At 43.7% G+C, this 12242-nt stretch overlaps 1 protein-coding gene across 2 annotated transcripts in view; it reads left to right on the top strand.

Moving 5' to 3' along the window:
• The first annotated feature begins 11633 nt into the window (after nt 1-11633).
• ATE1 (arginyltransferase 1) overlaps nt 11634-12242 on the top strand; it is a 154395-nt gene continuing 153786 nt past the window's right edge. The window contains exon 1 of one of the 2 annotated variants that reach the window (XM_043924880.1): nt 11634-11963. In XM_043924880.1, the coding sequence (XP_043780815.1) occupies nt 11879-11963 (85 nt within the window). In that variant the 5' untranslated portion in view covers nt 11634-11878. The remainder of the gene's footprint in view (nt 11964-12242) is intronic. The other variant, XM_043924884.1, reaches the window with a different exon arrangement.

The following is a 12242-nucleotide window of genomic DNA, read 5'->3' as shown; positions in this document are numbered from 1 at the left end:
TCCCCACTGCCTTCGAGATTTGATACCCTGAGCTCTTTACCAATGTTCAACGCCTCAGAGGATCAGGCCTTTTACCTGCATTTCCAGGCTTCCTTCCTCCTCTCTGAATTCTTGGTGTTGCTTTCATTTTGGTAAAACAGCTTTACTGAGATATATTTTACATATCATACTGTTAACCTACTTAAAATGTGTAATTAATCCGTTGTTTTTTAGTCCATCTGCAGGTGATGTGCAACCATCACCGCAATCTGGTTTTAGAACATTTTTGTTCCCACAACCCAGTAGTAGTCACTGTCCCCCTCCATCCACTCTAAACCCTCAGCCCCATTCAACCACTAACTGCACTGTGTCTATAAATCTGTCTCTTATCTTCATAAATTTGGCTATTCAGGACATTTTGCATAAATCAAATCACATCACATATGGTCTTAACATTTTATTTTCTTCAGGCATGTGTGTTTAGAGTCAATTTTTCCTCCATCTGCATTCTACTTGTTTCAGACTCTAGTCATTAAGAATCCTAAAAGTAAAAAAAAAAAAAGAATCCTAAGTGGTTACCTTTTGCAAGCTAAGGTGGCAAAGCTGTTCCTTTGCATTTTGTATCTTTCTGTAGTTGTTTTCCATGTACTTTATTGTTATTTTTTAAAAAATTATCAACAGAAGTTATCTGGACAGGGAGATTATAAGCCACTTAATTCTTTAACTCTCTGAAGAGAAGGGGAAAAAAAAACTAATATGTTCTCAAAAAATCAAAGTCATATAACATCCCCCAAACCCCTCTTCCTCTGGAACAGGAGTCCCCAACCTCTGGGATCTCATGCCTGGTCATCTGAGGTGAAGCTGATGTAATAATAATAGAAGTAAAGTGCACAGTAAATGTAATACGTTTGCATCATCCTAAAACCTTCCTGCTTCCCTTCCCCCGGGCTTGTGGAAAACTGTCTTCTGTTAAACCAGTCCCGGGTGCCAAAAAGGTTGGGCACCGCTGCTCTAGAATGCTGTGTTCTAAAAGCACATCACGCTTTCCTCAGTTACTCTGTCCTCCTCAGGCTGTTTGTTTCCAGTGAAGTTCCCCCCAGGGGAATAGAATAAGTCTGTGCCTCATTCCTGTGCTGATGGTGGCTGGCAGGAGGCCGGCATCAGTGTTGAGTTTCTCCTGTTCTGACCGCCCAAGGAGTTGTCATCCAAAATGCATTCTCAGACCCCACATCCCCCACCAATTGCTACCCTCCTCTCGTTCTTATGGTTAGTATACCTTTTTATACCATAGACTTGGACATAGCTTTGTTTTATTTCATCTGCTGTTCTCTTCCCCAATAGACTGTAAGCCCCTTAAGGGGCTATGTTCTAGAGTCTCTGGGCAGGTCTAGGGCTTAGACCCAGGTTGTTGTTGTTTAGTCGCTAAGTCATGTCCAACTCTTTTGTGACCCCATGGACTAGCCCGCCAGGCTCCATGGGATATCCCAGGCAAGAATACTGTGTTGGGTTGCCATTTTCTACTCCTGAGGATCTTCCCAACCCAGGGACTGAACCCATGTCCCTGCGTTGGCAGGCAAATTCTTTACCAATGAGCCATCAGGGAAGCCCTGGGCCCAGGTACATGATATCCAATTAAATTTTAGGTGCATTGGAAAACACAAGACAGTGTGTTGTCTGCATTATAATTCTAACTTTTACACTCTGTGTCTTTAGAGACAGAGCCAAGGTTCTTTAGTCAAGATCAATGCAAAAGCTGTGGAATTGCAGGTTTCTTTGTATAAAAATATTTGTTCCTATGAGTAGTGTTCACATAAAAGAAAAATGAAAAGTATAATAAAGGATAGAGGTGTGTGATAGACTTTTTAGAGGTTTGGGGTGGTAGGTTGAAATAAGCCCATGTTTTTTTGAGACAAAAAGTCTGCTTCTCCCCCCTTGAATGTAGGCTGATCTTGGTGGCTTCTTTGATTAGTAGGATAAGCAGAAGTGATGTTCTGGGACTTCTGGGGCTAGGTCATAAGAAGACTTTGTAGCATTTGACAGGCCTCTTGGAGCCCTAAATCACCAGATAATAAGTCCAACTACTACATGGCCCTTAAACTACCTGGGGAGGGAAGCCAGGGAGAGGGACCAGCTAGGTTCAGCCTTCTAGCTACCCATGCTAAGCCTTCTGGGACCTACGGACTAGTCCAGCCATCACCTGATTGTTTCCAAGCATTTCCAGTGGTGCTACATGGGTGCAGAAAAATGGCCCAGCTGAGCTCTGCTGGAATGCCTGCTACAGAATTGAGATAAAATAAAATGGTGGTGATTTTAATTCACAAGGTTTTGGGTTAGCTATACAGAGTTGAAACATTGGGAATGCTGAGCTCATGGTTTAACCTCTTTTTTTTCAGTGCCATGCATTTAGAAACAATATTAGAAGATATTAGATTTTACTGCACCAACATCTATGAAGGTATGCTCACCTGAAAAAGAAATACAATAATCTAGAAAATAATTTAAACTTTATGTTTTTGTAGTTGACTTCTCAAAAATGATGGCATACTCAAGAGCTCTCTTCGGAGTGGTTTTCCAATTTTACCCTCTTTTTTGGACTTTTCCATCAGAATGGTCACTTCTAAAAGTGCTTCTGCATAAGGCTGGACAATGGGATAGGCGGTGACCCATTCATATTCTTTTACTTCCTTTTTCTTCACTTGAGGTTTCAAGAAAGGGGGAGCTTGTGCAGGTATTTTTTGAGCAACTCGTTGACTATTTCTTTTCTCCGTGAGTTCTCTCCCTAGAATCATTCGCTCTTGATGTCCCTTTATCTGTTTCTTTGCCCAGGCCACCCTGTACTGCTTGGCCTTAGTTTTGTGTGTTTTCTGGATGTTTTCAGTGTTTTCATCCTTCTTCTGGTTTAATACTTCATGGGAAGGAATTTTATCTGAGATACTTTGAGGGAGCAGTTGATAATTGTGGTCTCTGAGGCCTCTGGCTTGTTCGGCTCGGTGTATGTGTTTCTGTATCTGGTTCAGCTCTCTCTCGGGAACTAAATAGTGCCATTTTTTAGCATCTTCTTTTTCTTCATTGTGTGGTCTCCTTTCCTTTTCCTCTGTTTCAATTTCCCCTTCTGGAACCATTTTGTGTTTGCATGCTTCTTCCAGCATTTCCTGGTAGTGTTGATAGTAGTATGCCTCTGCTTGGGCAAACCGGAAGTCAAAAGACATGGCCTTAAGTTGATCAAGTCTTTCATTCTCCTGTTGAGTCTTTTGGGCTAACAATTTCCTCACCTCTGAAGAATGGACACCACCTAAACTCTTGTCAAAGGGAAGTATTAGAACTCTTTTAAGTTGACTGTCCTTTATTATCTAAACAGGCCATGGCACAGTTCTCAGGTAGCCATACCCTGCCTGGCACCCTCACACTATGTCCCAGTTAGGGTCTTGTAACTGTTTTCTGTCTTCCTCTTCAAGACCCCTCCCCTCCCCTCCTCCTGTATTCCCTTACATCCTTGAAAAACCAGAAGCAGGCCCTCAGGAACTCCTCCCACTGCAGGAACAACCCCATGCATCTCTCCTGGACTCTGCCTTCCTGCCCTTTCAGCTATCAAAAGCCAGTTCTGGGACTTTGCTGGTGATCCAGTGGTTATGAATCCATCTGCCAATGCAGGGGACACAGGTTCGACCCCTGGTCTTGGAAGACCCCGCATGCCGTGAGGCAGCTGAGCCCGGGCGCCCTAGAGCCTGTGCTGTGCAACAAGAGAAGCCACCGCAATGCGAGGTCTGTGCCCTGCAACAGGAGCAGCCCCTGCTCACCGCAACTGGAGGAAGCCCGCGTGCAGTGATGAAGGCCCAGCGCAGCCAAAAAAATAAACGTCAGTTCTTCCATCTCTGTTTGTTGAGCTTCGAGAACTTCAGTTTACAACGATCAAATTCCCTTCCCTGCTTCAAAATTTCCTGTCTACTGGATCAATCCATCAGCATAAAATTATGCTTTCGTATATATCATCTTCAAACAAAAAAATGAAAATGCTTCCTCTATGGCCCGTCCCCTCTTTTGCTCCCCTTCACTGTGTAACTTGAAGCAATTACCTCTTAAGTTTGGCTTCCACCCTCCCCCCACCCCCTCGTCTGGGTCACCAGTGATCTTGTTTTTGTGGCTGTCACGTAAGCCTCTCAGCAGCATTCTCCAGAGGGGACCGCTCTCTCCTCCTTGGAATACTTTACTTCCAGGCTGTAGCCGAGGGCATCTGACTAAGGCTACGCTGGACCCCTGCGCTACTCCAGCCCTTAGCCGAACATCCCCAAATAACTGAATGGTCCTTCATCCTCATCCTACCTCACAGCCACCCCCTCCACCTGCTTCACTGGTTGCCTTCTACATGTAATGGAGGAAAGTGTAGCAGAGAAACTCTACTTAGGACAGAGAACAGTCACACTCAGGCTTCCTTGGACCAAGACAGTCTTGATTATTCAACGAGTGACGTACCGTGCGTCTGGCACTGGAGTGGGAGTGAGGGGTGAGCGAGACCGTCGGGGCACACAGGCTGCTCGGAGCTCACCTCCGCTTCACCTGGATACTGCCTGCTTCACAGCCCCATGCGTCTCTTCCCCCACAGTGCTTCCTTCAGTCTTCCCCTCTCAGTCCTGTCCCTTCTGACTTCAAAATGCCCCCACCCTAGAGGGCAGCAGCCTCTGATTAGCTTCCCTGAATCCACTTCTCTCCCTCTGTCTCCAGCCCCATCAGACCACCATGATCTCTCTGTTACATAAATCTGAACACACCCCTTTTCCTGCACAGAAACCTGGGATAGCATCTTACGGCTTTGGGAGAAAAATCACAAACTCCAGGGTGGCATCGTAAACTGATTTCTGATTACGGCTCTAAACAAGTCTCTCAGGTGACTCCTTGCTCCCTCTGCAGCAGCCACACTGACTCTTCTGTTCCACAAAAACTTTCCACACTGACTCTTCTGTTCCACAAAAACTTTCCCATCTGAATCTTTTCAGGTGTTCTTTCTTTATATACTCTCAAACACAAAATGTAGCAACTCTGACTGGGGTACATATGTATATGTTACAGTTTTTAGGTTTTAGCCTAAGTGTCACTCCTTCAGACCTATAAACTCATTCAAATAAAATAAAATTCCTTTCACGACACTTCTCACAATCTGCGGCCACTATCTGTTTAATGTCCGCATCCCTCACTAGACTAAGCCCTTATGAGGGCAGGGTGTTTATTTTCTTCATTGCTGTCCAGCCAGCGCCACTCGTGCTCAACGAATCAAACAGTGCAAGGAAAGCATGCTCCCTTCAATCACCTGGGCCCTTTTTACCTGGGTGGTACATTTTTATGATTCTATGACTGGCTCCAATATTCATGGTAAATGTATTTCCTCACCTTAATCTTCTTTTCTAATGGGGAGTGGGAACCTACTGCAATCCGAGGGTCTTGAGTATTTTTGGCCCAGGCCAATCTAGAAGAGCAAAAAGAGAAATTATACTAGGACTTGGAGGAAGGTCTTGGGAAACATGCTCTGGTATGAATGGTAATGTGCATTGATTTGGGGACTCACTTTTAACACGTAGCAAAAGGTGTTTCTGTGTGTCAATAGGCAAGGCTCTACGATATGTTTAAATTTTTTCTTTCCTTGAATCAAGGAAGAAATGCTCTTTGGTAAAAGCATAAACAAAGAACCAAATTGTGTCTGAGGCTGAAGCTGTCAACAGCACATTTACCAGTGGAGAGAGGCTGAGTTACGATTTCAACTTCCCCAAACCATGGTTTGTGTATATTGTTAGTAGAACAGAGAACTTGCCTTTGATGAGAAGTTGAGTTTTCAAAGTTGTTAAGTCCATTTTAAGTTCACTTATGCATGAGGTGATGAACAATAAATTTAATCTATAAGCTATCATTAATTTCCAATAACAGCTACCTAACTATAACATTTCATTAATCTTGTGAAAGATTTACATTTTAAATAGATAATAATACAATCTGACAGCAAGAAAGGGTTGTTTTTAATTTAATGCAGAAAAATAAAGCAGAAATATTTACCACTGATGATAGAGCACAATCACATTTAGGCATCCTCAAAACCTTGTTTCTTAACCTGCTCACTTAGCAAACAGGGTTCTCTGTTTAGCAACCTGGGTTGTAAATATTGTTTCTCTGACTTCTCTTAGCAAGAGGACTTTATAACACAGAACTAGGAAAAAAAAACACTATTTGCTATTTAACTTCTCAAAGACTCATTTCTGCTTTCAATTTTTTCTTTCTTAAGCAATTCTTATATTATTTCCATAACAACATTATTTCAGAGTTTATCATACTCTAGGCATTGTACTAAGAATGCAAATAGATTCCTTTACTTAGTCTTCCAAACAGCCTTATTATCCCCCATTTCATGGCCAAGTGGACTGAGGTGAAGAGAGGTTCAGTGACTTGTTAAAGGTCCCATGGTTTGTTTCAGAGGTGGGATGTGTCTGTGTGACTCCAGACCACGTCTTCTTTCCTGTGCTGCACCCATCCCCACACAAATGATACTCTCCTGCTTTTACTCAAAAAGTAAGGACGGTAATACCTACTGTTCTTCTGCACTCAGAGCCAACCATTCTGAGTCGGTCACCAAAGGAGGCTGTGAGGGTTGGGTCTCCACTGCCAGCTGCTCCTTCCACAGCACCCCATTGTACCTTCTCCTCTGAGCATCCCTGGTTACTGCCGCTGTTCCTAGGGCACCAGGCTGTTTATCTTTGGTGTCTTCTGCCTCAGCCATTGCCCTATCAATTGCCAGCTTTACGAGCAACATCTCTGCTCTTCACTCTTCTTCTCTTGGTGTCCTCTTCTCTCAGCTCTAATCTCCCATTCTCAATTCTGCAAAGTCCTGTTTTCCAGCCATTAAAGTTTCTGGCCCTCTTGCAGACTTTTCAGCTACCTACTGTTGATCCTTCAGGATGCCTTGGTCTGATTTCTAGGGCAACCAGAAGCAGTCACAAGCTTTTTTTGTGTGTCATCACTATCCTAGATTGAAACTACTGTGAGGTGGTAGGTGGAGACAGCGTCTGCTTGGCAGGACATGAGCTTTAGGGAGAGTTGGGCTAAATGGCCATGGACAGAAAGTAGAAGGGCCTGTGTTTTACACAGAGAAGTGTCCCAGTTTAGGGCAGTTAGAGAAAGCATCTTTTGAGGCAACAAGAGCTTCTTTCTCCTTTTGGAATATATATTGTGTACCTTCCATGGAAATGGAATTGTGGAGTTGGTGGAGAACCCTGGAGTGGATACTGTAGGCACACTTACAGTAGCAGGAGGAGGTTGGACAAGTGCAAAGGCGGTCAAGTGGCGCGGTCTCATTATTACTTAGCTGGCTGTCACTCACCTAAATACTGTTCCTGCAATGAAGTTTTGAGCTTTGATACTGTTTAATATACTTCTAGTCATATACTATTTAATTATTAATATGTTCATAACTGGTCACTGAAGAAGCAAAAAAGACACCAATGTTGAAATAACATTAATGAAAATGACTCTGCATAGTCACATCATGATACCCTTCACCATATATGTGAGTGGCATCCATTCAAACAAAGTCCCCGTGTAGCCCATTATGATCGCTCTAGTTCTTAAAAAAAAAAAAAAAAAAAAAAGTGAAAAGGAGAAAATACAGTGATTAATTACAACCTGGCTCTTTGTTTGTTCAGTAGAAATAAAACCTACCACTTCTAAAACATGCTGTTTGTAGAGATGTGCTTGAAACCATAGCCTCCAACTCAATCAGTAGTGAATGAGTTAAAAAAGTAAATATGGGTATTTTATGCTCAAAAAATAATCAAAGAATTTCAAGCATCAAGTCATGAAAGTATTTTATTACTGTTTATCTTTCTGTGTCCCTTTAATCTGTGTTTTGGCATTTCCTGTAGATAACATTGTTGGGTCTCATTTTTTATCCAGTCCAATAGTCTTTTTTAACTGTTATATTTAGACCACTGGTGTTTAAAGTGATCATTGATATAACTGGATTAGTATCTACCATATTTGTTGCTGTTTTCTACTTGTTGCTCTTGCTTTACGTTACTTTTGTTTTCCACTCTTACTTTGCCTTCAGTTCAGTCTGCTCAGTTATAAGCTGCTCAGTTATATCCGATTTTGCAACCTCACGGACTGCAGCACGCCAGGCTTTCTTGTCTATCACCAACTCCCAGAGCTTGCTCAAACTCATGTCCATCAAGTCGGTGATGCCATCCAACCATCTCATCCTCTGTCATATCTTGCCTTGTCATATTGTCTTGTCATCCTTGTCGTATTTTGCCATAGCTGGTATTAATTAAACATTTTATGATTCTATTTTTTCTCCTCTCTTAGCATAACAATTATATTTTGTTTGCTTTTTTAAATGGTTGTCATTGAGTCTGCAGGATATATTTACAACTAATCCAAGTTCTTTTTCAAATAGCTACTATATAGGCAGTTCAGGTACCTTTTTATAACAGTATTCACAGTTCCTACCTGGTGGTGGTTTAGTCACGAAGTCATGTCCAACTCTTGTGACTCCATGGACTGTAGTCCGCCAGCCTCCTCTGTCAATGGGATTCTCCAGGCAGGAATACTGGAGTGGGTTGCCATTTCCTTCTCCAGGGGATCTTCCTGACCCAGGAATCGAACCCTGGTCTCTTGCACTGCAGGGGGATTCTTTACCGACTAAGCTATGAGGGAAGCCCTCATAGTTCCTGCCTCCTATCCCTTAAAACACGGCTATCACTCATTTCACTTATCTATAAGCTTGCACCCTGTATTATTATTTTAACTAAAAAATCCGTTATCTGTCAGATCAAATACGATTTTGAAAGATTAAAAATTGACTTTATCTCTCCATTTATTCCTTCTCTAATGCTCTTCTTTTAAAAGTAGGTCTGAGTTTCTGACCTATATTATTTTCTGTCTTTCTGGGGAATTTCTTAAACATTTCTTGCATATCAGATCTAGTGGTGACAAATCCCCTCCATTTTTCTTTGAGAAAGTCTTCTCTTTCACATTTGAAGGATAATTTTGCTGGATACAGAATTCTAGGCTGGTGGTTCTTTTCCTTTCAATACTTGAAATATTTCACTTCCCTTTCTTCTTGCTTGCATGGTTTCTAACAAGAAGACTGATGTAATTCTTATCCTTGCTCCTCTATAGATAAAAATTTTTCCTCTCTCTGGCTTTTAAAAGGGTTTCTTTTTGTCTTCGAGAATCTGTTTTGAAGATTTTCTGCAGTTTGAACATGATATGCCTACATGCAGGTTTTTGGTTTTTGGCATTTACCCTGCTTGTCTGTGCTGCCTCAATTTAAAAATTCAAATAAATTTAAATAAAAGTTGTTTCCCTGTCACACCACCCACATTTTAGGTGCTCAGTAGGGACATGTGGCTAGTGGCTACCAGTGCTTACGTGCATGTATGCTAAGTCACTTCAGTCGTGTCTGACTGTGTAACCCCAGGACTGTAGCCTGCCAGGCTCCTCTGTCCATGGGATTCTCCAGGCAAGAATACTGACTGGAGCAGAAACGTCTAGAAGAGGAGGGAAGGGGCCTAATCTGAAGTCTCCTGGCAGTGAGTGCCCCACAGAGGAGCGTCTTCTAGGACGCCACCCTTCCCTGAGACGCTTGGTGCTCATACCTAGCTCCTCGCCTCTGCTCATAGCACAGCTCTTTCCTGGCATGTCCCTCTGTATTTAACTGCACACCCCTCCCAAACTTGCTATCTACTCAACACTTTATTCAAAGAAACACATTTCACTTTATTTTTTAAAATTTTAGCTAAATCATTTAACTTTCATTTTGGCTGTGCTGGGTCTCTGCTGCTGCACAAGGGCTTTCTCTAGCTGTGGAGAGCAGTGGCTACTCTCTAGTTGCGGTGCACAGGCTTCTCATTGCAGTGGCTTCTCCTGTTGCAGAGCATGGACTCTAGGGCACGCAGGCTTCAGTAGTTGTGGCTCTCAGGCTCTAGAGAGCCTCAGCAGTTGTGGCACATGGGCTTAGTTGCCCCATGGCATGTGGATGAAGGACTGAACCCTGTGCCCTGTACAGGCAGGTGGATTCTTAACCACTGGACCACCAGGGAAGTCCCACATTTCACTTTAATGCAAGAATCATGGGTCTATCACCATGCAGAATCCTTCACATCATTAGTGCCTAGGGTCAAACCTCACTCTTAAGTTTCATAAACTCAATTTCACACTCAGTTTATATAAACTGTTAATGGAACCAAACATGCTAGTGTTGCTAGCATTTTATTGTCAAGTATGAAAGTTAAAAACAAAGACAACTATCTATAATAGGCAGTTTCATAAATAAAAGGACATTCTAATAGTGCCCTCTTCCAACTCCCCAAACCTCTGCCTCAAGATGGAAACTAAATGAAACTTTGCATTATTTTTCTCATTGGGGCCTGAAAGATGAAAACTTTGTGTCTGACTCTTTGAAACTCCATGGGATTTTCCAGGCAAGAGTACTGGAGTGGGTCATTTCATCCTCCAGGGGATCTTCCCAACCCAGGGATTGAACCTAGGTCTGTTGTGTGACACAAGTCCAAACCTACTATTTGTCTATCTCTTTTCTTCTTCAATTAATTTTTTAAAATCACCTTTTCCTCCTATTTGTCTTGTACTAGTTGTATGATCTTGGGCAAGTTATATGGCCTCTCTGGCCTTTGTTTCCTTTGTTGTCCAGGAAAGGACAAGAAATAATCACATTTGCTGTAATAAAACGGACAAGGTCTGTCTTTAAGAACATGGGTACTGAGACCTAGCAAGGAGCCTTTAAATCTAAGGAGTTGGAGAAGCTGGATAAAGCTAGGGTCTTCCTGCAACTACACAGCTATCCTTAGGCTTTTTTTTTTCTCATTGTGTGAGGCACAGGTGATGCTTAGCAATATAACAGCAATATGACCTCTTAACAGGCACATAGCCAGCACAGTGGGCCTTGGGGTCAAGAATGTTGAAACTGACTTCAAAAGTTTACCTGTTTCTCCAAGTTTCATGATTTCACCTTATTAAACATTGTAAAAAGTTGACCAACTTTATTGCCAACAGGGGGAAAACATAAGGACAGACTGGTTTAAATTACTTGCCTATACAGAGTTAAAGATTAAGGAATACTACTTAGTTGGAGGCAGTCACTCATTCTTATACTTTACTCCTGGACTGTTACTCTTTGAAAAATCCCCTTTAAAATAGTGGTTGCAAACTGGAGACCTGTGCACTGAATTCAGCTTTTATACATGTTGTGTTTGGCCTGTACAGTTAAAAAGTTCTTTAAAAATAACATTTAATAGCTGTACTAAGGGAAAAAAAAAATCTGACTTTCACCTTCTGTTTGAAAGTTGCAAGATACGGCGGCACTGGGGACAAGACAGCAACTGGCTCTGACATTTGTCTTCTTTAGAAGACGGAAGAGTTCAATTCACCTACCCTGTCAATCCACAGAACACCTACATGTGTACTCCAACCTAGGGGATATTTACTAAGTACCTGTTGGTTTGGAAGACGCTAGAATTGGCGAGGGCAGTCTGAGATGTTAACTTTTAACGTGAGATCTGCAGGATCTAGAAATAGTGATCACAACCTCTGTTCCTCAGTTTCCTTATGTGTCAACTGCGGCTGACAACGTGCAGTTGTGGGAAGGATCAGCGATGGAGTAATTGCAAAGGGCTGGCTTGAACTTGGGGTCCCGGACTCGGGGTCCCCGGGGGGGGCACCGCTACAATCCACGCTCATCCTGGGAGACCCCCGGACCCAACACCGACGGGGGGCCCCTAGGCGCTCGAACCCATCACACCTGCTTCGCTCTCCACTCCTCCCCGCCCTGGGCCCCCGCGCTCCGCCGAGGTCGGCCCCGGGGCGCCGAGAGGCGTGGCCGGCCCGCGCGAACCTGGAGGCAGCCATGGCCTCGATGGTGGAGTACAAGGGACTCAAGGCCGGCTACCGCTGCGGCTACTGCGACTCCGAGGAGGGCAAGGCGTCCTGTGGTGAGTGGTCCGGCCAACGGGGTCGGCGCGGCCGCCTCGCGAACAAACCCCCACAACGTCCGCCGCGCTTCAGGCTAGGCCCTCGCGGGGGGAAGCACCCAGGTCCTACTCCCCAGCTCCCGCTTCCCTTCCCCACGCGTTTCTTCCCAGATCGTTGCCTTTCATATTCTCTCGGTCTCACCCTTACCGAAGATGGCGGTCTCTTTCGGAGAAAGAGCGGAAATAGCGGAAGGCTGCCCTCGGTCAAGATGGCGCAGGCGGCTTCAGCGCCGAGGACGC

This window comes from Cervus elaphus, chromosome 15, assembly GCF_910594005.1.
Source record: "Cervus elaphus chromosome 15, mCerEla1.1, whole genome shotgun sequence".
NCBI lineage: Eukaryota > Metazoa > Chordata > Mammalia > Artiodactyla > Cervidae > Cervus > Cervus elaphus.
This window is presented reverse-complemented; position numbering and strand designations above follow the sequence as displayed.